This window comes from Crocodylus porosus, unplaced genomic scaffold (assembly GCF_001723895.1).
Source record: "Crocodylus porosus isolate Cpor-Errol unplaced genomic scaffold, CroPor_comp1, whole genome shotgun sequence".
Classification (NCBI taxonomy): domain Eukaryota; kingdom Metazoa; phylum Chordata; order Crocodylia; family Crocodylidae; genus Crocodylus; species Crocodylus porosus.
Window position 1 is genome coordinate 52,808,508 of NW_017728931.1, and position 27,858 is coordinate 52,836,365.

The following is a 27,858-nucleotide window of genomic DNA, read 5'->3' on the forward strand; positions in this document are numbered from 1 at the left end:
GGGTGTTTTTTAAATATGAGTATTTTGATTACCTGCAAAAAAAAATCCCTTCCCTCTGTCTCTGTGTCTTTCTTGGTGTTCAGTGCACATGGAGATGACAGGGAGATAGATCAGCACTGCTGTATTTCAGGAAAAGAATTATTTCACTCAGTTACTCTAAAAGTGTAACAGAGAATGGAGTGATGGGAAAGAGAAAGAGAGAGAGAGAAAGTGAGAGGATAATCACAACATCTCGACAGGTTTACCCTATTGTGTTTGAAAATCTATCACTCACACAAGTCTCTTTGTGAAAGGTGAAGACAGCTAACTAGACACATGCTTTTCCTGTCCTTTTAGGGGGAGTTGAAGTGATGGAATATAGGGACCAATGTTTGGATACCAGAGCCCTGGAGGAGGTAGGAGTCACAGCACTGTAAAGAGTTGAAGCAAGTAGCCTTGGTGTTTAAATATAAAATGAACTTGGTGCTGGAGGAAGCTGCTGGATAGAATGAAGGTCTCCAGATCTAAGTATAGCATGATAAGCAGATGTATCTGTTTTTTAAATAGGTACAGTAGCAGAAAGATTATGTCTTCCACCTAGTGTTGGTCCACCTTGAAAGAGCAAAAGGATGTCCATTTTACATAGTCTTGTGATTAATGTTTAAGGGAAGGGATTCAGGCCTAGATTTTATTCTGGACTGTGCCACTGACTTATTGTGCAGCCCTTCAGCAAGTCATTTAATCTCTCTTTGTTTCGTTTTCTCTTATGCAATGTAAAGGTGTTGATACTTGCCTACTTCCCTGTGGGCTCGCAGCCTCATTTCATTAAATTGTGTAAAATGCTTTTGAGATCCTCAGTCAGAAGTTCTATGGACATATTATGAGGGTCATTATTATTGCATTTCTGTCAACTCATTAAAAAGAGAAATTAATGTTTCTATAATGGTTGTCTAACAGGTAGGGAAGTATTAAGCCAGGGAACACAGTGCCAGGCCAGTAGGGGTGTGTGAAACAGGGCGTATTTGAGTTGGATTTGGATTTGGCCGAAATCGGGGACAGTGATTCGATTCGACCGAATCTGAATCTGAAGATTCGATGCTGATTCAGAGAATCAGCAATTTGGACAAAGACACAGCTTTAAATGCTTTTTCTACATAACTCGAGGTACCAGCATGGCTTGTGAGTGCTGTAATGCTGGGGCAAATGGAGCATCCCACAGGAGCACAGGAGCCCCACCCATGTGTTCAGCAGTGAACCTGGAAGTGGGCCAGAAGTACTTCTGGTCCACTTCTGGGTCCACCAGGGAGCACGTGGGGCCTCCCCATGCTGCCGTGGCTCAGCGATCAGCTGTGGGGGGACCCTCCCCCCCCCAGATCCAGGAGGCACCAGTCGCCAAGCCAGGGTGGTGCGGGGGGGCTCCAAGTGTGCTCTCTGGTGGACCCAAAAGTGGACCAGAAGTGATTCTGGTCCAGTTCTGGGTCTGCTACCAAGCATGCTGAGGAGCCCCCCGCACTCCTATGGGATGCTCCATGTGCCCCAGCGTTGCAGCATTCACAAGCCACCTGCTACCTTGAGGTATGTAGAAAAAACATTTAAAGCTGTGTCTATGTCTGAATCGCTGAATCTTTCCGAATCTCTTTGACTTGATTTAGAGGGTTCTGATTTGATTTGGAGAGATTAAAGGGTCCTCTGATTCAATTCGGATTCAGAGATTCAGCCACTGAATTGGGCCGAATCTCTGCTGAATTGAATCAGGGACCGAAGTGTCGCACAGCCCTACAGACCAGTGTTTCAGCCTACATCTGTCTTCTTCAAAGGCAAGAGGGAGGCTATCTAGGGAGAGTTGTTACTGGATGTGCTGCCAGGTTTAAAAAGCTAAGACTCCATATATAAGAATACCCCTTTTAGGACAGTGTCCAACAGGAGCAACTTACAGCTGAGATATGCTGACCATCATTGCTGTGCATGGGCCTTGCCTACTGCCATAATGTATGCTGTGGAAATCAGTGGGCTACACATGCACACACAGTAAGCTGGAAGAGGGGAGTCAACTCTGCTCTGGTGTGTTCAGCTGCCAGGTGGTGTCTTGTCCATGTCTCTCTGTAAGCTTCACCTTGAGGGGAGTGGGTTGTTTCTCTCACTGTTGTCTTTTGAAATCTAGCATGGCCCTTTCCCCTTGTGACAGTCACAGCAGGTAAGTGCCAGGCTGGGTTCAACACAGCCTCCTTGGCTGGATGCTAATGGCTTATCATTGCTGCTCCGTACCTCATTTCCATTCTAATAAAGGGCTGGCTTTTCAACCTTGGGGTTCTGGGGACTTGAGTTCAGCTCTTGTAGAGCCTTCAACAGACTGCAGCTCTCTTTTTACAGTTTCCAGAGACTCACGCTTCATTTTTCAGGGCTTATCTTGTCACCAGAAACCCTTAAGTAAAAATGCAGTCTGAGATTTGCAAAGCCAGGTGTCATTCATTTCTCCTGCCTTTCCAGACTCAGTGGGGAGTATGCCAGAAGATTATCAATGTATAAGGGGCTCATTGGCTCACTGGTAACCCCTTTTTTATTGCTTTCCCCCACAAAATTGCAGGACAGCCTGGTGGAGAAGAACTGATGCATTGGAGGGTTTTGTCTTTGCACTGACTATGTGAACAATCCTGCTGTCTCATCTCCAGTGCACTTCACTTCCTTCTGCTAGTGCCACATGCATATTTTGATCCAGGTTGCTGATTGTCTTAAACTCATTTTGTGTCTCTCCTTTTTCAGGATGGTGGAATATTCCCTGGACCTCCAAAACATTAACTTGTCTGCAATCCGTACTGTTCGTGTCCTGAGGCCCCTCAAAGCTATCAACCGTGTGCCCAGTAAGTCATTCTTCCCTCCAACATGTACCCCATTTCATCTGTAGTTTTCCTTTATCTGTGTCTTTTTTTTATCTATCACTCTTTGCATCTCTTCCCACACTGCCTTATTCCACGCTGAATAGACCAATTAACCAATAAGTCACATACGTAGGTTTGTGTGGGTGAATGTGTCCCAGCTTTTGGACCCTTGTGTGGCTCAAGAACTCATCATACTGATCCTCGTACCTCTGTTACCAAATCCCACCTGGCTTCAAGCTGAGGTGAATACTGAAGAGCTCTGGGGTGCTGAGAGATGGTACACCCTTTACCTTTAAGCCATTAGTTCCAGTCCAGGTGTAGACTAAGTTCTACGTGTGTGAGGATATGGACAGCTCAAGAAATTGTACTGAAAGTGTTGGAGGATGTCTGTACTGTGCCATCAGCTGCTGTATGGTAACAGCTCTATCTAGCTGTTGGTGGAAACTAAACTGCAGTAGTCTATCCCTGAATAAAATAACTGCTAATTTCCAGCAGTGTGGCTTCCATGTACTGTGGAATAGAGCATACACATGAAAGAGTTATCATGGAACAGATGACAAGCAGTAGACCCTTTCTCCCACACATATTTAACTCAGTATAATTTCAGTTCTCACCCTAGCTCTTCATTTTATCTCCAAGACTCCTTGCCAACCCGCCCCCCAAAAGCCTTTTCTAAAAGGGACCGAGCTGGGTTGTGGGGAATGTGTGAACAGTAAAGTCATGCGAAGTATCATCCTGCCCAGTATCACCTCATTGCATGCCAAAGAGCAGGAGCTGAAAGTTGCGCAGTAAAGCAAATAGGTATTTTTTATTTCTTACATAAAAATATGGAAGAAAGGCGACTGGCTATAGCCTCCTGGAGGGAGGTGTGTGGGATGTATGAGCCAAGGTGGCTTCTTGGAAGCGGTGGGTCACCTTCAACGTAATTCTTCAGTTTCCTTTAATCTAAAAATAAATCAGCCCAGCTCTGCTTAGAGGTGAACGATGTTCAGATTCTCTCTCTTCTTCAGCCCATGCTTTTGCCTCCCATCTTGTCCTGGCTTTCACCTCCACAGCTCTGTGTGCATGCCTGTGTATGTGAGTCATCCTATGAGGAGCACAGGGGATTGAACTGCCAGACTGATGAGCTGAACATGAATCTGAACGCACAAGCAGCTTTCCACAGAGTGCTGTCACAGTTTAGCAGTCCTCAACTCGTTTGGTTCAAATCCAAAAGTTGGACCCACCCCAGGTTTTAATTTCACTGCGGAGGGGAGAATCTATGAAACTATGAAATGTCACAGGAGGGGTGCCCTGAAGAGCAGAGGTAGCCATGTATGCCCAGTACACAGGTAACGCTGCTCTCTCACTTTTCAGTGAAACAGTAACCATTGGAATCAGTGGATTCTGATCTTTGCCATATGACAAAGCCCTTGCCTTTTGTAACTCTGGCTCATTTCACACAACAGGCTGTGAAGTATAGAGGAGCCTTTTAGCTGTACTTCACTATTGTATTACTCCCAGCTTCTAATTCTTACCCCTCAGTTCCTCAGTCCCTTGGAACTACTTTTTCAATTTGATGTTTCTATTTGAACCCATTTCAGTAAATAAGGATTGCTGATGCCATTTGGCTGTAGGAAGTGTTGGTGTAGACAGCAGAGGTTTCAACTGGGGAGATAGATTGGCTGTAGTGGGCCACTTTTGTGCCATTGAGATTAGTGGATTCATACCAGCAATGAATTTGCTCCAGTGCATCTATTTGGTATAGGTGTCTGTTCCCTACTTAGCCTCAGGAGCTGCCATGCATGGCACCATGAAACTTTCAGTATTTCTTCCTTTCCTTCCCAAGCTTTTATACTTAAGTTTCCTTCTTCACTATCCAGCAGGAAGTTCCTTTCCTCTTCCTCCCAACCTTCCCTGTTCTCACTTTTATCAGGCCATAGGCCACGACCTCATTATGGTTTTCCTAACTCTATCCTATCCTAGCCCATACCTCAGTGGCTACAATACCCCTGCAGGGCCAGACAATGCTTGCTTATGGTGGGGGCAGACTAGAAATTAAATTAAAAGAAACCAGGTGATGGGATCTTTTGTGAGGACATGTATCAAGGAAACTTCAGGTACTTAGCCCAGCAGTCACCAAGGCTAGACAGGTAAAAATGCAAGGCCTCATGTTAATCTCATCAGCACCAATTCCACTAGTGCCAATGCAGTTACACTTGGGGAAAAGCAGGACTAGTGAAATCAGAATCAGAACCGCAAAGACTCAATTTACAGAGCACCAGGCCAGAAGTGGTGTTTCTTCATCTAGTCTGCTCTCCTATGGAAAACAAGACCATAGAATTTCACCTGGTTCCTCTTGTATGGAATCCATTAACTAGCCACATGGCTGCCTCTAGAAATCACTCCATAACATTGATCTCCTTTCTCAATTCTATCAGTCTCCATGAGATCCCCTCAGTATCTGCATAGAGCTGAGTCTGTTTTAATTTCTGTTTTGCTATTATGCTGTTATAGCTCCCTGTCTACATAACAAAACGCCTCTTCATCCAAAACTACTTCACATAAAACCACATATTTATTAATTGAAAAAAATAATTCAAATTCCCTGGGAGAAGAATGCTGTGCTGTGGACTCTAAACTGGCTAGAAGGCTGTAATCAATGATAATAAGTGGGAATGTGCTGAGTTAGGAAGAGGTATCCACTGAAGTATGGTGTTTTGCACTGACAGGACCTTTGGTTACAAGTTGTATGTAACATTTGTTTAAAAATCTTCATGATCTGGAGGAAGGAACAAGGTCTATCATTGGAGGAACTGCAGATACTAGTGGGAACAAAGGAATAATATAAAAGGGAAGCAGAACGAACAGAGATGTGGAGACTTAAGTAAGAAACTTGTGGGAAGACGGGAATGTGGCAGAGCACAGGTTGTGCACTTTACAGGGTCTGAGCAGGCAGCAAGCAGCCTGCAGGTGGGAGCAGGCCCAATCAGGCAGTCACATGTTAGGCAGGAGGCTGGGAGCCTGGGTCTGGGTCTAGGCCCCAAGAGTGGAGCTAGCCGTTGCTGCAGGTGGCTGAAGGAACAACATCACACAGCCAGCTGCTGCTCCCAGAACAGCTTGGAGGTCAGGGTAGGAGCTATGGGGATGGAGGAGGTTTCTGATCATAGGGCATGACCTAAAACTATACCCTGATGGTGTGATGGGGCTGTCTGTGGCAGGGCAGTCCCCAGGAAATGCCACACCTGTGCTTCCCCAGTGAAGGGCAGTTGTGGGGAGGCAGAAAGCCTTAGCTCCCATTGCTTTATGGGTGACCCTGTGGAGGAGAGAGGCTAAGGCAGCGCAGCTCGGCAGAAAAGCCCAGGCCTACTGAGTGAGGCCTGAGGCACAAGGGGCATTAGGCCCAGAAACCCAGTGAGGGAGCTCGGTGTTAAGGCCCCAGTGAAGGGCAGGATATTGAAGCCCCAGTGTGAGGGTGTGGGAGGATGTCCCAGTGTGGGGGTATGGGGGCCCAGATAGATCTGAGGATGCCCAAGGCCAAGTTAGGGCCAGGTGAGGCCAAGTGTGGCCCATCTAAGGGGCCGGGGAAGTCTGTGGATATGGATGCCATCTGCAAGGCATGGGACACAGTATAAGGGAAAGTTTCACCCTTGGCATCAGGGCAATTAAATGGGCGGCTTCCCATCTGGAAACAAATTACATCAAAGGCGAGGCAGGTGTGTGGACAGTCCTAGACAGGTGGGTGGGCCAGCATCTGGACTGGCCCTGGGATGGCCTACTTGTTACAGGGAACAATATGAAAATGACATCCAAAGTAAGGGAGAAATCTAGGAAACAGTAATAGCAAAAGGGAGACTGGACTATATTAAAAAACTGGCCATATTTTTAAAGTCCTCAGTTTTCCCTTACACACCTGAATGAGGGCCTGTACACTGTCATGGGTAGCTTTTGGGCTGAGCAGAGCTAGGTATGTTCCGTCAGGCACCATGAGCCGAGCACTTTTACTTTCACTGGTGGCCTTAGCTAAGGACCCACTGTTCAAGGTCCTCACCTCTGTTGCAGCCAGAACAGTCTATAGTGCTACAAGGCCTCCCTGCATTGGCCAGAAATGCAAAAGAAACAAATTTCAACCAATAATCTGCCAGTTAACTTTTTCACTGGCTCCATGTCTCTGGCTTGCTAGGCTTTTCCTGGGCTTCATTTCCCCATCATGTCTTATCTTTCAGAGGCCTTGAAGAGAGCTCGGGTGGCTTCCGCGCAAACAAAATAGACAAAAGAGAAGCCTTGCTTGCAGTTGCTTGACCTCTGCTGACCCCAGGCTCAGAGCAGCTGTATTTTCTGCTGGTGCTGCACCCAGAGGCTGCTTTCAGTGTCTTTTATTTTCCTCCCATAGTGGTTCATGTGGGCTGGCTCTTCCTCATTCCCCACCCTGGGTTAGCTCTCTTCCTGGGAATCTTGCTGTGTTCCCAGACCTGGACTCAGCTTCTGGTGAGTCTCTCCGGGTCTGGGGTGGTCATGGGGAGTGTTTCCAGGATGTGAGGCTGTTTGGGCTCCTCCACACTCATAGTAACAGGGCGGTGCCCTTTTATACACTTCCCCCTTCTGGGCCCCAGTGCACCTCTCCCAGAGGTCGATGAGTCTGACTCTTCACCCTTCCTCAACAAAAAGTTGGCATTGTGGTGTATTCTCCCTCTCTGATGCCCTATAGAAAAATTAAAATTTTGTAAGCACAGGCTCCACTGCGTTAACCTTGGGTTTTCTGACCTCACTTTATTTAATGATTGCAGTGGTGCGTGGTCTGTCACCACTGTAAACTTATGACCCATCAAATAATAATAGAAACTCTTTATTGCCCATTTCATTGCTAGACATTCTTTCAATTGTGGCATATGCCCACTCCTGAGGCTGTAGTTTCCAACTAATGTAAGCCACTGGATGCTCCCCTGCATCCTCTGGCTGGGACACCACTGCGCCCAGTGCCACATTAAAGGCATCTGTGCATAAGACGAAACGTTTCGTGAAGTCTGACATGTACACTGCTGGCTGGGTACATAGGCTTCTTTGACTCTCCAAAATGCATGCTCCATCTCAGGCATCCAGCTGATCTTGTCCAGGGCCATATCCTTACTCTGTTCTGACAACAATGTGGTAATGTCTGAGAACCTGGACACTGGACACCAATAATAATTGGCAAATGCTAAAAATCACTGCATCCTTTTTTTTTGTTTGCAGGGGTGTATGCTCTCATAGTGCTTGGACTTTATCTATTAGTGGCCAGATTTACTTTTAGCGTATGCATAATCCTAAGTAGTGGGTCTCTTTGACATACAGTGCATTGTTTTGGGTTTGCTGTAAGCCCCACAGATTGCAGTTCCTGAAATATGGCATTAAGGGGCTGCAGATGTTCCTCCCATGATCCTGAATAAACCACTACATCATCAATATAGGCTGCCATGTACTCCTGATGAGGAGCTAGCACCCTACCCATCAGTCTTTGAAATGTTGCAGCAGTCCCACTCAGACCAAAGGGCACACGCACAAATTCGTATAACCCCCAAGGCGTGGGAAAGGCAGTTTTCTCCTGAGAGCACTCTTCCAGTGGTATTTGCTAGTACCCTTTTGATAGATCAGGATCCAAGGCCAGCATCTGTTTCACCTCCATCCGAACCACCTCTTGTAATTTTTGCGGGATCATTTTCCAGCCTTCTCGGACCACCTGCCCCAGTGGCATCTGTATCTGATGTTTGACTAAGATGGTCTTCCCTGGGCAAGTCATAAACACCTTTGAGAAGGCCTGCACTATTTGCGTTAATTGTTGCTGCTGGAGTGCAGTTAGCTGCTGTGCCAACCCCATGGCCTCCAACATGCTTATGTCAACTGTTTCTGGACTGAGCTCCTGTTGCTCCGGGCCTGTGGCAACAAAGAGAGATTTCCTATCGACGCACTTTAGCAAGTTTACGTGATAAATTTGCCATGTCTTTCACCTGCCCAGCTGCCATATTTTATAATCTACCAGGCCTGTTCTTCAGATTACTTCATATGGCCCTTGCCATCGGGCTGGGAATTTAGATGTTTCATCCAGCAACAGGACTAACACTGTTGCCTTTCATAAATTGCTTCTCATATGCCCTGCAGTTATATCTGGCTGCCTCCTGTTCCTGAGCCTCTTGTAGGTTTTCCCTTGCTATAAACCATGCTGTCTTCAGTCTCTCCCTCTACAAGACATGGGCCATGGGGCTGCAAGCAGAGCCTTCCTATGTTTTCCATCCCTCCTTATCCAGGTCTCTAACAATCCCTGTAGGTGATGACATACAACAATTCAAAGGGGGAAAATCCCATGACACTCTGTGGAGCTTTGCGGTATGCAAACATCACAGGTCCAAGCAGCTTGTCCCACCACTGGGTGTCCTGCCAGCTACTTTTTTGAACATACTTTTTAAAGTGTGGTTGAACTGCTTGACCAAGCCATCCATTTGCAGGTGATAAACAGAAATTCACAAGTGTCAGATCCACAGGGTCTAACATACGCTCTTAAAAACTTAAGCCATAAAATTATTTCCTTCGTCAGTTAAAATCTCCTTTAGAAGACCTACCTTGAGAAAAAATTGCAACAGCTCTTCTGCTACCTTTTCTGCACTTGCTGACCTCAGGGGTATTGTTTCTGGGTACCAGGTGGTATAATTAAGCAGTACTAGACTGAATGGGTACTCAGTGGCACTCCGTGGCAATGGGCCAATGATAGCTACTGCCACCCTTTCAAATGGTTCCTCCATTAGCAGCAGGGCCACCATGCTGGGCAAGCTGGCACTCAGGGCAGGATCAACAAAACCAGCCTACTTTCTACATAATCCCTGACCAAAAGAATCAGTCCTCTAGCCACTTGGAAGTTGTATCTTCCCCTAAGTTTCCTCCCATAGGGAGCTCATGTGCCAGTCACATTAAGGCCCTCTGGTATCTCTTCAGAACTAACAGCTGTGCAACCTCAATCCCAGGCCCACCTTTATCAATACGGTAGAGCAAATCCTGTCTTACCTCAAAGCAAGGTACCGTATGAACCAAGTTGGGCTGCACAACTTCATCTTTGACTTTGGCCAGACCTCCTTCATGCATATGCTGGAACTTATTTTTGAGTGTCTGCTTGACAGTGAATCGGCTAGTTTCTAGCTCTGGGCTGATGTCATCTTCTCTCATTCTTGGGTACCCTTCTCCTTCCTTGGGATCCTCGAGAGGTAAATTCCCCCAGGAGCTCTTCTATCTTGGGCTTGAAAGGAGGTTTGGTCCCTTTAACTGGAGTACTTAACAGCTCTTGGAGACATGGCTAGTAGGGCTGTGTGAAGATATGGTTCCTGATTTGATTCAGCGGAGATTTGGCCCAATTCGGTGGCTGAATCCGAATCGAATCAGAAGCCCCTTTAATCTCTCCAAATCAAATTGGAACTCTCTGAATCGATTCAGAAAGATTCAGAGATTCAGAAAGATTCGGAGATTAGGACATAGAGACAGCTTTAAACATTTTTTCTACATACCTCTAGGTGCCAGGGGGCTCATGAGTGCTGCAATCCTGGGGTGCGCTCGGCAACAGACCCAGAAGTGGAGCAGAAGCACTTCTGGTCCACTTCTGAGTACGCTGGTGAGCGTGCTCCCGCCCCCACACACACACGCCCTCCCAGCTTGGTGACTGGTGTCTCCTGGGTTTGGGGAGGGACACCTGGGGTCCCCCTGCGGCCGATCACTGAGCCAGGGAACTGTGGGGGGGGGGGCAGTGCACTCCCTGGCGGACCCAGAAGTGGACCGGAAGTACTTCTGGGTTCGCCACCAAACATATGGAGGGCCCCCCCACTCTCCTGTGGGATGGCCGCGCTAGTATCTCAAGGTATATAGAAAAAACTTTTAAAGCTGTGTCTATGTCTGAATTGCTGATTCTCTGAATCAGCATTGAATCTTCAGATTCGGATTTGGCTGAATTGACTTGGGGACAGTGATCCGAATCAACTGATCACGCAGTGTCACCCATGGAACAAGTTTTGCTTGTCCGCAGCTTGAGGGGCAGTTCTCCCCAAACCCCTGCACCGATCTTCGTGAAACTTGTCAGGCTTTGTGGCCTCAGCAAGAGCTACCACCATTGCAGTTTTGACCCCCCTGTGTTGTAACACATAGCTGTGACAGGAGTTTGGCTTTCAAGAATTTGGGGTACAGTTTCCTCCAAACCCCTGCACTGATCTTCTTGAAACTTTGCAGGACTCATCCTTTCGGCAGAGTCTACCATCCCTGAAAGTTTCATCCAAATCGGACCAAAAAAGAGAAAGTTATAGATATTTATTTGTTTCTCCATTATACCCTATGGCTGGATCTCCAAGGCGGCTCCTAAGCTCTTCGGGAAGCTCCCAACTGCTTTGGGAAGCCGAACAAGGCCAGCGCTTCAACCTGGATGTGCTGTTTTGGACCCCGAAGTGTCCAAAGCTGCTCCAGATCCGAAGCTCTGTCCGAAGCCTCACACAGCCCTAGAGTGCCTTCCCCATCAATAATAGCTCCAGTTGTGGTGTCTAGGTCTCTTCTGGTCACTGACCTTGGTTTACCATCCACTTGAACGCCTCTAAAAAAAAATATTGGGGTCATCCCCCTTGATCATATGTGGCATTGCCATGGCTCCAGCTCCCCCCAAGAGATTCCCGGCAGCAGCCTTGAGGGTCTGGATTATCACCTGCTAGTTCTCTTCTACCACTAGCTGTACAGCTTGGTGCTTTGCACCTGCATTCATAGCATCCCCATCATTGGAGCTCTCTACTGCTTTGGCTGCTGCTGGGCCAGCAGCTGCAGTATCTGCTCTGTTTTTTCCCCCTCTTTTTCTCTCACTGACCTTCTTACCCACCTTGCTGTGCCCTCAGCAAAAAATAATAATAATAATAATAATAAAATCCCAGCTAGGAACCAATGTACACTATTATGGGTAGCTTTCAGGCAGAGCAGAACTAGGCATGTTTCTTCAGGCAGCCCAAGCCAACCACTTTTACTTTTTACTGCTGGCTTTAGCTAAGGACCCTCTGTTCAGGGTCTTCACCTCTGCTGCAGCCGAGTTAGTCTATAGCGCCACAAGGCCACCCTGCGTTTGTAAGAAATGCAAAAGAAACAGAGTTCAACAAATGAACTGCCAGTTAACTTTTTCACTGGCTCCATGTCTCTGGCCTGCTAGGCTTTTCCCGGTCTTTACTCCCCCATCATGTCTTATCTTTCAGAGGCTTTGCAGAGATCCCAGGAAGTTTCTGTGCAAACAAAATAAAGGAGAACGAAGCCTTGCTCCCAACCTCTCTCAGCAACTGCTTGACCTCCACTGACCCTAGGCTCAGGGCAACTGCCTTCTCTGCCTCTGCTACGGCTACCCCCAGAGGGTGCTTTGAGCATCTTTTATTCCCCTCCGCCCCATCAGTTCACAGTTTGCGTGGGCTGGCTCTTCCTCATTCCTCACCCTGGGTTAGCTCCCTTACTGGGAAGCTTGCTATGTTCCTGACCTGGATCCTCAGCCTTAAGTGAGTCCCCCCAGGTCTGGGCTGGGCGTGGGGAATATTTCCAGGGTGTGGGGTCATATGCGCTCCTCCACACCAATAGTAACAGGGCCAGGCTGTGTTAGAGGGTCATATTTACAAAAAGGCTCTGAACATGAAACGCACCAAACAGGCTGAACTCTTTTAAAGATTTCTTGCTTTCCAAGAGTTTTCTTTTGAAAAATCTTTCCTACCCCTTAAACATCTCATTTCCTTCAAGGTCTTCTTGAGAACGAGCTGCTTTGAAAGTCTGTTCCCAATCACATTTTGGAAATTCCTAGGCCTGGGAAAGAGAACAGGCATCAAGTGAGAGATGATTTCACAAAGTGGAGTGGCAGCACAAAAGGCTGTTTATAACTTTAGGGTTTCATAGTCATCACAGTTCAGAAAAGTAATAGTCCCTCTTTTTACATGGCCATATCTAGGATGTTATGTTCAGATCATAGCTACTTCTTGTCAGAAAGATCATCGGAAAGCAGCCAAAATGATCAGGGAGTTGCAGTGATTGATTTATAAAAGAAGATTGTACAATAGTGAAATATGTTTAGCTTGATTCAACAATGTCTAAGGGAGAATGGACATGATGTCCAGAAATCACTGAAAAGTATCAACACCAAAAGAGAGGAAGTTTTCTGTGTCACATTGGCTGTAACTGCAAGTGATGTGAGGGAAATTCAGGATGAATGTAGGGAAGCACTTCCTCCCAGTGAGTTCAGAGCATTGGAGTAGTCTCACAAGGAAAGTGGTAGAAACCATATTAGTTGCACATGTTATGGTACATGCTTTTAAAATAGTGAATGCCAAAAGATAAAATAGATCAAGGGTTTCTGTTCTTCCTATCTCATCCCACAGGAGCAAGGGGGATGTTCAGTGACAAATAAAAGTGATGAATTCAAAACTGATACAGGGAAATACTTTTGCATGCAGCACAGAATCAGTTTGTGGAACTCATTGCCATAGGATGTCATTGGGCAAACATTTTGGCAAGATTCAGAAGGGGTTTGAACATTTGTGCACAATAACAAGAATATCCTGAGGTATTGTAGTTAATGCCATTATGCGTTTTTGGATTTGTTATCAAACTCAGTGCTTCAGGATATTTGTCAGAATGTTTGAGCTAGTTTGTTTATTTAGTGTATGCAGTTTCAGCAAATTGTTTCAGCCATCTTAAGGTGATGTTATTACCAGTGTGAAGAACTTGAAGGCCACCAGGTAGCATAATAAATGGGCACGGGTCAACAATGTGGTCTGTAGTTTGAACTTGTTCACAAAGGCATTTCTTATCATTGTGAGGGCCCCATTGGTGTAGGTTTGAGACCCAGCAAAAATGGTTGAGAAATGCCCAATAATGGCATGGCCAGTTAAATCATGGTTGATTGATTGTAGGGTCAGGGATGATGTGGTGATTGATTGGTGTTTGTGCTGACCATTCTTCATGCCATCGAGTAAGTAAGGAAAAGTCAAAGGATTTTGAGAGGGTGGACCATATTGGGTGTCTTGAGGGGAGCTGAGCTGTTGGTGGGTGGAATATGTGCACTGGCAGTGTAGGATTATCATGGAGTCTGGCTCTTAAGTTTACTTCAGCATTTGTGTGGCAGAGATAAGGGGAAGCAATGGTACTGAGGACTAGTGACAATGGGAGTAGAGTAGGGCACAATGTGCCAGACACAAGATGCATTATAGCATGCAGTTGGGTGTCCACTAGTTTGCTGTGTGATGAATGAGCCCATACAGGGGAACTAGTGGACGTGGAGGATAAAGAGATTTCATGCATCTTCCTCTGAACATCTTGTACTGGTCACTGCCAGAGACAGCAGCCTGGAGCACATTGCCCACAGATTTACCCGTTTCACAGTTCCTATGTCCTTGAGTAATTCTGAAACCAGACAGGATACTAGGAGTGCCCCCCTGCCCCTCATACCTTGCCCCCACCTTCAGAGGCAAAGCTATAAATTTTGGTGCCCTGGGAAAAACTTCAGGCAATACCATGGTGATGGCTGAGGGCTTTATCACATCCAGAGCACCTCTGCATTCCCCCTGGCTTCAGCTGGCCCTTGAAGCTAGGTGGAATAGCCTTGCACCACCTGGGCATAGGAGGGTCTTACCTCCTCCAGGGACTCAAAGCCCCTGATGATCCTGCTGTGTTCCTGCACCTGGTTCAAGCAGTGCGGAGCTTTTCCAACTTGGTTTCTTGGACTGTATGGCACAGAGCTGCTCCTTCTGTGTTCCAGCATACAGCTCCTACAGTTTGGGCTTCTCCAGCATGGATCCCATGGCCAAGCGGGTAGGGGCAGGGTTGCTCTAGATGAGGCAGACTCTGGGGGACTCAGAGTCTCTCATGCTCCCTCCTCCCTGCTAGTTATGCTACTGGCCCCCTTTTAGTATCATCTTTACTGCTGCATTAATGTTAAGGCTTATTTCTTCTGTCTTTTGCTTCATGAGCCTTTCCTTTCAGGGTTTTGTTTGAAGGTACATGAAACAGAAATTAGAGATCATTCTGGTCCTGTTACAACTCCGTTCCATTCCATTCCCTAATGCTGTTCTCAAGTGAAAAGCTACACAAGTTGTCAACGTGTAAGACAGATGAAGGCCTCTCCATTCTCTTTCAGAGGAAATTAGAGTCTTTTTCAGGTGCGCATTCTCACAGAGGGCACTTTTACACATGCTCCAATGGGTCTGGATTAGAATGTGTTGGAGCAGACTCAATTAATTGATTAATCAAGTCTGCTGGAGCATTCTAATTGGAACGCTCCTGTAGGCTGCAGCATCTCGTGTATTCAGTGTCCTGCATTTCAGAATGACAGCAGGGGCACTTTAACTAAAGCTCATTGAGCTGTCATTTTGAAACATGGAAGGCTGAATACATGAGACTCTGCTATCTCTTTCTTCCTTTTCTTTCCAGGTAAAATAAGGTGGTTTTTTTTTTCTTCTTGTTGCTTTTTAATGGAAAGTGTTCAATCTTATCTGATAATTTGAGAAAATATTGTTTCATTACTCTGTCTGTTTTTGACCATGGGCACTCTCTCTCCAAACATGTTGGTTGCATAGACGTTTTTCCTGTGGATTATTTGCCTCCCACTTCAAATTTATGGACACTGAGGAGGTGTAATGAGAGTCACAAAGAAAATGTGCCCTGCCCGCTCCCTCTTACTCTGTACGTACTATACATAGGGCTTACTGTGAGACACTTGCTGCATGGTAGCCTAATAACACTGTGCAGTAGCGTGCCAGACAAAAACCATGCTAATAAGCTACTGCACAGTGTTAGGCTACTGCGCAGTAACCATCACAAAAAAAAAATATGCCGGCGTTACTGCACAGTAACTGTAGTTACTGTGCATTTAGTTAGTACTTCATTAAGGAAGTGCTAAACTAAATGCACAGTAGCTAATGTGCATTAATGAATGTGTAGTTGCACCCATAAAGTAGCTGCCATTAAAGCAGTACTGGGTGATGGCTAGAAAATGGTATTTGGAGGTTTGCTTTTGGGACCTGGCTTATAGGTAAAGTAGATACGCGTTAGAATAATGATCCAGGGCAACAGCAAGAGTTAACTGATTTCTAAAAAGCCTGTCTGTGAGAGAGTTTCCTCAAGGCCTGCTGTACCTGACAGGCAAGCAACAAGCAGACACTCAGGCTGGGAAATTAAAGACATGTTCCACACTGTTCCATAACGAGATGAGGTGATACCAGTTTGCAGTGCCCAACTGCAGGGCCCTTGGGATTTCCAGTTTTTGGGGAACAGACCAAATTAGGAGAAGATCGGAAAAGCCCAAATTAGGATGTATGTATGTGATGGGTTTGTGAAACAAAGGAATATGCTGATAGGACAGAATGTGGACAGTATGATGACCACAGAGAAACTAATCAGTGATGGCCAGAAATGAAGAGTCATCACAGAGGGGAAAAGACTACAAAAGAAGGGATTTCAGAGTAGCAAAGGGTCCTTCAGAGGGGAACCCAAGGCCACCAGAGGCAGAGGGTATATCATCAGCCTGCCTCACCCGCCCCACTAAGGGGGGTGGGGGAGTGGGCTTCGGCCTCCATTCTCCAGGCTGCTGACATCTGACATTTAAGAGAGAACCTCAGGGTGAAGTTCACATACTGACCAGATGTACCTTGACTCTGATGACAGTTCTAGGACTAGTAGACAAGGTTCCCTCTAAGCTGCACATGTGCATGGCTACGCACAAGAAAAAATCATGCCACGCAGTAACTTTTTAATGCCGCGCACCCGCCCCAACCCGGCCACAAGCAGCTGCAGGAGTGGGGAGGGGTGGGCCCACTGAGATACCCATGCAATCCCAGCCAGGATTGCAGCCACAGGCAGGTAAGTTTCACTGGGCTGGGGTCTGCAGATCGAGACCCCACAGTGCAGGAGGAAGTGTGGTAGGGGCAGGGTGCTGCCCTTCTCCCTCCTGCACTGTGAGGATTGTCTCATGAACCAGCCCGGCCAGGGGCCCATTCACCATGAATGGAGCCTTGGCCGGGCTAGGGCAGTCAGAGCCCAGCAGTTCATCCAGGGGTGTGGGCAGGCAGCTGTGGCTCCCGCCGCTGTGCTCACTGCTCAGGCGGGGGAGCCCATTCCCTCCCCCTGGCTCTGTTGCACCATGCCCCTAGATGAGCCATTGGGTTCTGATTGCCCCACGACCTGGCCCGGCCAGGCAGGGCCATGGGGCAGTTGGAGCCCAGTGGCCCCTCCAGATGTGTGATGCAGGCAGCCAAGCAAGGCCATGTGGTTTGGCCCCTGATCGTTGTGTGGGGCAAGGGCAGGCAGGATCTGCACTCTGCCTGCTCCCTGCCTCCTCGCCTTGCTGCAGCCTTTGAAAATGATGCCACGTGCTTGCTGCCTGGCTCACCCAGCAGTGGACGCACATGGCACCGTGCTGCTTCCAAAGGCTGCAGAGAGGCAGAAAGCAGGCAGAGCACAGGGACCAAAGCAGCTTGTTCATGGACCGAAGTGGGGTGCTCACAGATCACTACACTTTAGAGGGAACATTGCTAGAGATATAGAATTGTTTGCATTATTCTTATCTGCTGTCCCTGTGTATCAATAAAATTTGTTTATTATTGAATGGAGAGGTTGTGGTCAGTCTGAGGGTTTTGGGTCCACCCAGAACAAGGTATCTGGGTCATAAATCCAGTGCCAACACTGGGCCCATGGCAAAATGCATGCCCAAGTGCAGTTCCCTGAGAGTAGGGATGTGAAAGGTTAAACAACTAATTGTTTAACCAATAAGCCCAGTGATAATCGGCTTACCAGTTATTGTTTAGTGTGGGGGCAGGAAACAGTCTGGGGGGGAAGGGGGAGAATGGAAGCCATGCAGTGCCCCAGCATGAACCATAAGGCAGCAGGGCAGGCAGGCAGGAGAGAGGGAGTGGGGAATGAAGACAGGGGAGGGGCAGGGGGAACTAGTACCCATAGCCTGTGAGGTCAAAGAGGAAAACAGTAGGCGACCTAATGGCTCTTCAATTTAGCAATTACCTGTGTGTTCATAGATGCTCCCTCTTTTCCAGTTTGGGGCTTCACGTGGATTGTGTTGTCTAGCTGGACTTACCACTGCCTCCTCCCCCACTTTTGTCAAAGGGCCCCAGGAGCAGCTCCCAGCAGCAGCTGTGTCCGAGCTGCTGTGTTGTAGGTTAACCGATATAATTAGAGGAGGTTAAATGGATAACTTTTAAAACTATATTTACATCCCTACCTGGGAGCAGTGTGGGGTACACAGCAAACAGCGGTCAAATGACAGTCTTTGGCATCTGGAGTATGCAGAGCAGAAATGAGCAGGAGAGCATGTTTTCACAGCATTGTTTCCTTGCACAGATTGTGGTATAGATGTCCTCTGAGACTTACTTGGGAAACAGACATTGCACTTTGGTGAAGGAGTACGCTAGTGTGATACAGATGTGTGAAGCCCAGTAGCACAATGCTGCATAACAACTTTGGTGAATTGAACTTGTATGCATACGTTATTCGACAGTTTGTGGAGGTAGTAATATTCATGAGGGGCATATGGGTGTGCCCATCTGAAATAGGGGCATGTGTGTGTGCCCATCTGAAATACAGTGTTATGTTATTTTTTAAGGCTATGTGGGAAATAGAAAGCATGGAATTTTCCACAAATTTGAAATTCCAAGTTAGTTATGTTTTGTATCAGAAAAAAAGACAACATATTAGAATTTCCTGTGAAACAATTTTCCTGAGGATCAGTCAAAATATTTTGTTTTGATTTTGACTTTTTTTTTTAATAGCAAAAACATAAAAAGCATTGCTAAATGAATAATCCAAATGTCGTAGTCTGAAAATGTTGAAGCAGATCTTTACAATGTTATCAACATGCTTTTTACATTTTTTTTTAAATTTCTGTCTTCATGGAAATGTTGTTGAAAGGAACACATACTCAAGGGAAGTTATGTCTTTAGTGAAATAACATTTTCTGATGGAAAACTGTTTTGAGATTTAAAAAATCCAATCAACTCTATTATTATTATTTAAGATTCTTCATTTATGTTGTGGTAACCCCTAGAAGCCAAATAGATCAGGGTCATTTGCCTTTCTTGTGCATATCTCAAGATAAAAAAAACCACAAAGGTTTATTAGTATCATCATCCTCATGTTTCTAATGGGGTGACTGAGACACGATGAGTCACCAGCAGTCAGGAATAGAACCACTGTCTCCTGATTCTGTGTTCAACCCACTAGAGCAAGCAATAATATAAAAATAATCTAAAGCAGCTGAACCCTGGAATGGTAAAAACAAAGTTGTTAATATTTATTTGCCTGCCTTAAATCTATATTCCTCAATTAGATACTAGAGTGTTTTTGCTGTATTGGTGCCTAAGGTGGTGAGCTGCACAGCTGTAAATCCCACTTGTAGTACAGTGGAGAACTGATGGCTTTTGACTTCTCTCAATGTGTTTTGAGGACCTAATTCCGCTGGAGAGTGTATGTGAAATTAGCTTCTGACAGTGAAATGTATTGGGTTGTAAAACATTCTCTTTTAAAACTAGACTGGACAAAACACTACTATCTGCCCTGCAGGATACAGTCCTGCCCTGGCTGGAGAATTAATACTTCTCTAGCTTTACATCTCTTGATGTCTCTGGCTTCTAAGAATCAATTTTAAAGCCCCTTCCTTCCGGTGCTTTTAACTTACTGGAAAAAAAAGTACAATTTTCTTGCTTTCTGCCTAAAAGTGATTTATTTTGGGGAAATGGAAGAATCTGTCTGACCGTTTGTGAAGCAGTTTTATGTTACAGAGATTTTGAGTGTATAGATAACTCAAAGCCAGATCTTTTCTTCCAAAATTTCAAATTTGCCCTCACGTAGTCCTCAGTCGTTGATAAACATTTATGAAGCACAAGGTGTGTACACGTTTCTCCCTCTCCCACAAACACATACAAAAATAAGGTCATTGCTTTGAGGACCTTACTGTGTAAGGGTATGATTTTCATTTGCCCTGTGAGTAGTGGGCAGTGCCCCAGCTATAGCCCTCAAAATTTTGACCAGTGGAGCGAAGATGCTGCAGAAGGGGATGCAGCTTATATGGGCACAGGCAAGTTGCAGTTGACTTCCTCAAGAGCAAGGAAAGAATAAACATGGAGTTGTAACTCAGAATTATAGTTCCTTCCACATTCTATGCCTGGGCAGCACGGCCATTTATTACCCCTCTCTGTGACTCTGAGCTGTGTCAATCTCACCCCAGATGAGACAAACATTGTTCAGCATATAGGAAGACAGCATACAGAAAGGGAGAAGAGTGAATAGAGCAGGGTGTAGATCAGTGATGATCAGTGCAAAGAAAGAGATGGTTTCAAAGGAGAAATTCCCAGGCAGGGTTGCCAACTGTCTGTAAATTTATCAACAGTATGTGAAAATTACGGCAAAAAACCACCTGTCTGTAAATTCAATAAAAAACCCTGAAGCTGTCCCTAAAAATCTAAGCATCGATGAGCTCGATAGACAGATGGAACGTAGCAGTGCCACCTGGTGTCTGAGCAGGAGTACAGCATCTGCAGAGAGCTCTTCTCAGGGCTTTGTGGCTCACTCATAAACCCCCTCCCTAGCCATGGTCTGTCATGGCTGTGTCCCTTTACCTGTCCCCTATCTCTAACAACTGCTGGAGCACCTGGGACAGAGCCATGGGCTGGAATGAGAAGCAATGAATAGGAGTCCATGTTAGCGTGGGAGGAGTGGGACTGGTGGGAGTAAGGCTAGGGCTGGGCTGGAGTGAGGGCAGCACTGTATGGAGTATGGTCAAGGGTATCAGAATATGGGAGTGAATAGGGAGCTGATGGGATGAGGGCAGCATGGTGAAAAACCATTGATGCAGTCATGCAGGGTTGCCAACCCAAGATATTTTTTTAATGACAGTCTGCCGCCTTCTTTACTAACAACCAAATTTTTTTTTACTGTGATTGGCATTAAACTTCTAAATTTGAACCCTTCCCTTATCACTGCCATACAGGGCTTGGCATAAGGGTTACATTTACATTATGTAAAACATATGTCAGTAAAAATGTTTGGTTGTCAGTAAAGGAAAAAAAAAGGCAGATTATCAGTAGATTTTTTTTCCTTGGGCTGGCCACCCAGTTTCCAGGAGAAAAAAAGATATGGTTTGCAGATGAGAAAAAAGATGGCATTCCTGTTATAATGGGTGGTGTGACAATAGAAGGGGAGATACTGACTAAGAACTAGGAGGAAAGAGCAGAAGGTGAAAAAATATGATCAGACATGGGGACAAGTGCTGGTAGAAATAAAGTTTATTTACATTCAATGAGCCTGGCAGAAAGATTTGAAAATCAGTCTTTCCTATCCATTTTTCAACAATTTATTGAGGTGTAGTGTTCCAAACAATCATGTACATATATAAATTGCTTATTGCAGACATAGATCTTAGTCCAGTCATGATGCTGTTATGCATATGCTTTCAAACTCATGAAGTACATTAATATTTAAGTAAATGGGTAATCTAAGTAATTAAAAAAATAAAGAACATGACATTTACACTCTGAAACCTGCAGTAATACAGCATTGTGGCAGAGATTTTAGTCTTACGGGAATCAGGAAATTCCATAGTTAAGGCCACTACAGCAGCGCTAACTCTGCCATGTTGCACATGGTGAGCCAACTTTTCATGAGAATGCAAGAAATGTCATGCTGGGTCAGACTACAAATCCATGTAGCCCAGTATCCTGTCCCCTTGCAGTGGCAGAAAGTGGATGCTGTGGGTAAGGACATGTAAACAGGGCATGGTTCAGAATGGCCCATCCCTTCCCTCTCTCCTCCTACAGTGTTTGGTATTCAAAGGTTGAGGAAGATATACTTTGGAGGTTGCACCTCCAACTGATTCTCTAGGAATTTGTCAGATGAGCCCAACTGCCTTCTAGGGTCCTATGAGTTGATTTGTTTAGCACTAGTATTTAAAACATTCCAAATATTCCACTTTATGAATCATAACCTCAAAACTCATGAAGCTGACTGAAAAATCACAACATTAAAAGAAGAGAAGAAGAAACGTAGGCTGCTGTTTATTTACCTTGTGCTTTTGGAACATCTTGACCTGTTACTTCGGTCCTCTTTTTAATATCTTCCCCATAACTGTAGGGGTTAGACCCTTTTTATAAATGGAAGTTGAAATTGTCATATATTTACAAGATTATAGGAGCAGGGATTTTACACCAAATGTCATGAGACTTATGACACAATCACAAGTATTGAGAGCCTCATGATTTGGAGTTTGTGTTGCTGAAGGGGAGAAACCCCATTATGACACACAGAGGCAGTGTTTGGATTTTATTTTTCCTCTAAAGCTAGTGAGTCTGCCCAAACAGATTTTTTAGAAATACTCAAAATCCAGCAGCCTCCCCTGTGACACTTCTGGCTAAGTTTTCAAAAAAAACCCTCACTCTTCGGTGTGCTGAGCTCTCTTGCAAACCCAGCTGCTTATGTTGCTGCCAGAATGAGAGCTGAGATGCCTTGAAAATCTGTCCCATAGGACCAATAACGTAATGGATACTATGCAAATTTGAGTAATAATGACCACATATTATGGTGTAAAAGATAATGCAATATACAATAATGGAAATTACAGTGTATGTGTGGGTGGGCTGATATACAGCCATAACCTTGAATTCCTTGATCTTTGTCTATTTAGGGCCAGATTCTTCACTCACTACCCCAATGAAACTTCATTGCCTTCAGTAGAATTACACATGATTCATATCAATGACAGCAAGAGGAAAATTAGCTCCATTAAATTTTAACCATAAAATTACATTAAAACAGTTTTATATCATATTGCCTGTTGTTCTTTACTACTTACACAGTGCCCTGGATATGTAAAGGGCTTAGAAATTAAAGAAACCAGCCATTGATCATAACATGAGGTAAACACAAGCAAGACTCAGATCACAAAGTTAACACAACAGCTAGGTACAGACATTACACTTTTACCAGAGTAAGTGATCAGAAACCAGCCTATATCCATAACAGAACAGAATTTTGGCATACATGGATTGGTTTAAAAATGGCAGAACCCAGCGTATGATTAAGATTTCCACACTCCCCGCTCCATGCCCCCAAAGGGCGAATGTGTTTTCTGTTCACTACCAATCTAAACTATGACACTTACAGAGAATTGTGCAACTTAGATTAATTCCACCTCAGGCTTTTTGAATGTCTGTACCTAGCCAATGTTTTAGGCTTATGGCATAGACAGAAGTGGCAAGTTTCACCTGATCTGGCCCCTGAGAGCACTCTACTGTTGTGATCTAACACAAGTGCATGGCTGCAAAGCACTTTAAAAGGGTTCGATCCTGCAACAATCTGAACCCTCATGAGGGTTCAAATGAAGGTGCTCTAAAGCACAGTACCTTCATTAATTTGTTTCTTTGTGTGCTACGTGCAGGACTGGGCCAACACAGCCCAACCCTGCTCCCGGCACTGTTTTCAAAATGGGAGGGGGGGAAAGGAGTAGAAGCAGCTCTTTCTTGGAGGTTGTTTATCCAGTGCTGGAGTGTGGGGGCCTCAGGGGGGCTGCAATCCATGACAGGTTGGGAAAACCCCAGAAGAGACCTCCCTCCCCTGCCTTCTCCCCCTCCTATCTTGAGACAGCACTGGAGGCTGGGAGCAGGGGGTGGAGCTAGGGGAAGAGGCTGCAGAGATGTACCATCTCATACCTTGATCAACTCCAAACTGGAATTCAATCTCTCAACCTCCCCACTCAACAGCTAATGTCTGTTGGGTTGAGAGGATTGGTCTAACTTATGGCACTTTCTGTAAAGAAGTTATGAGCTATGAGTTAGACTGGGGAACTGCACTTCTGTTTGCAGCCTCAGGCACCTAAAGAGGCATGGGTTATTCTTGGCTTCCTGAAGCAATGTCTAAGTGCTTTTAAGGTTGCTGTTTACTAGTTAATCTATGACTGACTCTTCTCCCAATTTATTTATCTATTCTGACATGTAGTCAGCAACTTTTCAGCTTCTCTTTTAGGTCAGATGCATTTTACACAAACATACTTTTACAACCTTGAATAACACAGAGTTATTTTAAAGTAATGCTTGCATAAAACTTGGACATGCATGTGGTGTTACTAAACCATACAGACATTTTCATTCACTGGAAAAGTGTGGAAGAGAAATCAGTAACACGGATGTACGTATCCACTATATGAAAATATGAAAAGAGGGGTGAGAAAGCTATTTAGAAAAAAAGTTGAACTCTTTAGCTCTTGTGATATTTGGAGGTTCAGTCAGACCTATAGTTCAGGGGACCATATGGTGTCATCTCTGTTCAGTACTTTACAGTGGTTGGTGGACTGTCTTGGACCATTCAGCTGGTCTGGCTGGCATAGGCTGTTGTAGACTAGTTCCCATTTTTTCTCAAGACTAGCCTAGAGAAAGCAGTAGCATTGGCTCTCCTTGGTCAGGTGGTGGCCTGACAGGAGCTTACTGTCTTTGGCACTTACTTTTCCTTTAAAGTTGCAAATTCTAACTTGCCTCACCCAGTGGCATCATCCTAGAAGTCTTTTAGTCAAATGAGGCCTTGCCCCCTGATAACCTGCTCCAGTCTGGGTCAGAGTTTGGTCACCATGATTTCTGACCAGTTTGGAAAATCCTGAAAGTTTCTCAGTTTGGAAAATCCTGAAAGTTTCTCCCTTTGTCATATAGTTAAAGTACATTATTTAATTTCTAGACCTTAAACCAGGCAAACTTTCAAAGATATAAAAATCCTGGGATTAAAAAACACCTTAGCTTGGTTAGCCTAGCAAATTGCAGGCTCATAGAGGGTAATGATTGTGGTCTATAAGTACTCCAAGGAAGTGAGTACCTGGGAAAAAGAAGAGCTATTTAAGCTTAAGAAAAGTGTTGGCACAAGAACAAGTGGGTATGACCTAGCCATAACTAAATTTAGGCCAGAAATCCTTAGAAGGTTTCTAACAATCAGAACAGTGAGATTCTGAAACAGCCTTCCAGTATAAGCAATGGGATCACATAGCACAATTGCTTTAAAGTAGAGCCTGACCCAGTTGTGAAAGGGACCTTATGACTTGGTTCCCTTAAATAGCAGGTGACTGAATGTGATGATCTAGGAGCTCTATTCCATCCCTGTGCTCCTGTGAAATGACTCTGAGTGAGCAGTTTCAGCTCCCACCCTGGAATGAGCAGTAGGGGAATGTAGGTTCCTCAAACCACATTGTGCTCTAGATGTGACTTCTACCCTGATGTCATGGGTACCTACCTCTCACATACCTCTCTCATACTGTTTTAGCATTTCTTAAAATATACTTAAGGACCTCTCACTGGCAGTGAATCATAGCAATAAACGTTCCTGGCTTAGTTGGGTAAAGGGTCACCCAAGTCTCAGCAACAAGGCCAGTACAGAGCAACCTGAGACTCTTGCTATAAATCCTACTTAAGCTAAAGAAAATTAAGATTTACCCAGCTCAAAGGCAGTTGAAGTTTATACACGCTATACTTCACTCAAATGGGACCCTTCCCTTCACGAATGTGAATGGCATTTAATAGCCAAATAGAAAAGACAGCTCCTTGACCTGAGGAGGTTAGAATATTCTATTCTGTGTAGGTGCTAATCCCCATCACTATAATAGCTGAGAGCCCTTCTGTAGTGTACTGAGCAACATGACTACACGTCACATCTGCCACATTTGTTCTCATCTGCCTCCCAGGGGGACACGGGTGCAGTGGAGTGCCGTGTTTTGTTGGGGGGGGTGTTGTTTTCTTTTGGGTTGCTATTTTTTTCAGGGAGGGGGAAGATTTTATTTGTTCTTAAGGGATTGTTTCTTTTGTGGGTTTTTGTTTTGTTTTGTTGTACTAGACATACAGGTTCCTATTAGACAAGGCCAGGACAAAGAAATGTGCCTTGCACTGGGAGCATGAGATGATGAGCTGTGTGATGGTCCATAGCTCCTGAGAGACTTTATTTCACAGTCTCAGACCCTCAAGAAACTTCTCTCTCTTTTATAGATGAATGTTACTCTTACTGGGGCAACTTCTGTTGTGCCAGTGGAGCCAAGCTGTCAACCATGGTCTCTTATCCTGGAGCTCTATTTGATCTTGTAGATAGTTTGGGTCCAGGCCATGGAGTCTCTTGAAGATAAGGCCTGAGACCTTTAATTTAATTTGACAGTCTATGAGATGCCTGCTTAAAGGGCAAAAGACAGGATTGATGTGCTTGCAGAAGCTTCAGTTGCTGAGGAGACATGCTGGAGTTTTCTGAACTAAACAAAGTTTCCTTCATGCTGAAGGCTTTGTGCTCCCACATTAGTGAAGTCCATCTGGGAAGTGACAAAGGGAGAGCTAACTGAAGCCAGGTCATTGTCAGCCAGGATGGAATGGTGATTCCTAGTTAACCAGAAATGATAGCATAACTCATGGCTACTACTATAAGACAGTTTGGCATCAGCAAGGAATCCAAAGATATTCCTAAAATGTGGGCCAAACTGACCAACTGCAGATGTTTCCCTACAACCAAATGTGTATTCAGTAAACATTTCTACCTATGAAGCCTGGCCCATAGCTCGTTGGAGTCAATGAAACATTTCATTAGGCTTTGAAGGAGACCTGTGTTTAACTTGTGTGTATGAGTAGTCTCACAAAACTTGAGGCACTTGTGTATATTGGTGTGTGCAGAATTGGGGCCTTAATTAAATTTAACACAGCAAGAGAAATGAGAAAGCTGAAGAGGGAGTATGGGAAGTTGAGGGTTACAACAATGAAATATTGCATGATGTATTCATTGTTGCATGCACAGCCCATTAGTGTCTCCTTGGAGTGTTTTAAATCAATGAAAATCTGTTAAAATTTGGGAACCATGTGTAGAATGAAGGATGAGGGGAGGATCTTCAGTTAAAGAAGTTATTTGAAGTAGGATAGCTAGGTTGCAGTATGCATGGTAAAAGAAATGATTTCAATCATAAGGGCTGGCATGTATCTATAAGTGGCCTACAGTTTCTGAAGATTTCCATAAAAAATGATGCCACAGGAAAATCCAGACAACCCAGTGATGAGTCAGCATAGGGGGGCTGGACACGATGATCTTGAGAGGTCCCTTCCAGCCCCTAACATCCTTGAATCTATGAACTGCTTTACATCCTGGGGCAGGGGAGGGAGGAACGCTTATGCAGATTACCTAGCTGAGGGACAGAATTGAACTTCAGACTGCATTCAGCAAGATGCCCTGCAGGTTAGGGACACCAATGCTGATGAAGAAGAGATTTGCTTCTGCCTGAGTAAAAATTAGATAGGTATTTTGGCCTATGATGCTGTTAAGAAAAAGCTGAGGATCATATTCCCTTCTGCCCAGTTTATTTGAACTGGTAGATTCTGAAGAAGCAAAAGGTTCTGCTGCCTCACACTTTGATTTCTATGGACTTTAATCTTGTCTCTAAATACATTTCTGGAAGGTGCTCAGATACCATGATGATGGGTGAAGTAGAAGAACCTGAATGGAGCAGAATTTGACCACCCACTGCAGAGTTCACAAATGACTTTGATACTGATATAGTTAACGGCATGGACAGAAATAAACTTAGCTTTAGTGGCTTGATCACTTAAGAGCAGCAGGTGGAAAGACATTATAACAAAGCTGTGCCAGAACAAGAGTAGCAGTTTAACATCAATAACCAGCTCATCTCTTCTGCACACCCTTAGCAAGCTTAGCATGTAAATTGTAATGTACAACTCTGCTCTCCACTTTCTAGGTTGTTCACCATCATTTTCCCCTTTCCCAAGGGCTGGTACATGCCCAGTGTTTCCATTTTGTTTCCACTTTGAAAGGTGTCATCTGTGATGGCCATGCTAATCAGGGTTGACAGGAACTGTGTGGAGGGAGCTAAGGTTGACAGAAGCTTGTCAGAAAGGGCCCCGGGGTGTCTCCAAAGCAAGGCAGTGGATTCTCTCTGCCCAATTCCAAGAGGGACTTCAGCAACCTTTCACAAAAAATATGGCTCTTCTTATCTCTATCT

General features: G+C 45.1%; 1 protein-coding gene across 1 annotated transcript in view; it reads left to right on the forward strand.

The window, feature by feature from the left end:
• The first annotated feature begins 2,141 nt into the window (after window positions 1–2,141).
• LOC109315945 (voltage-dependent T-type calcium channel subunit alpha-1I-like) overlaps window positions 2,142–27,858 on the forward strand; it is a 77,337-nt gene continuing 51,620 nt past the window's right edge. Inside the window, exons 1-2 of the mRNA XM_019543908.1 lie at window positions 2,142–2,173; window positions 2,740–2,837. Of these exons, the coding sequence (XP_019399453.1) occupies window positions 2,142–2,173; window positions 2,740–2,837 (130 nt within the window). The remainder of the gene's footprint in view (window positions 2,174–2,739; window positions 2,838–27,858) is intronic.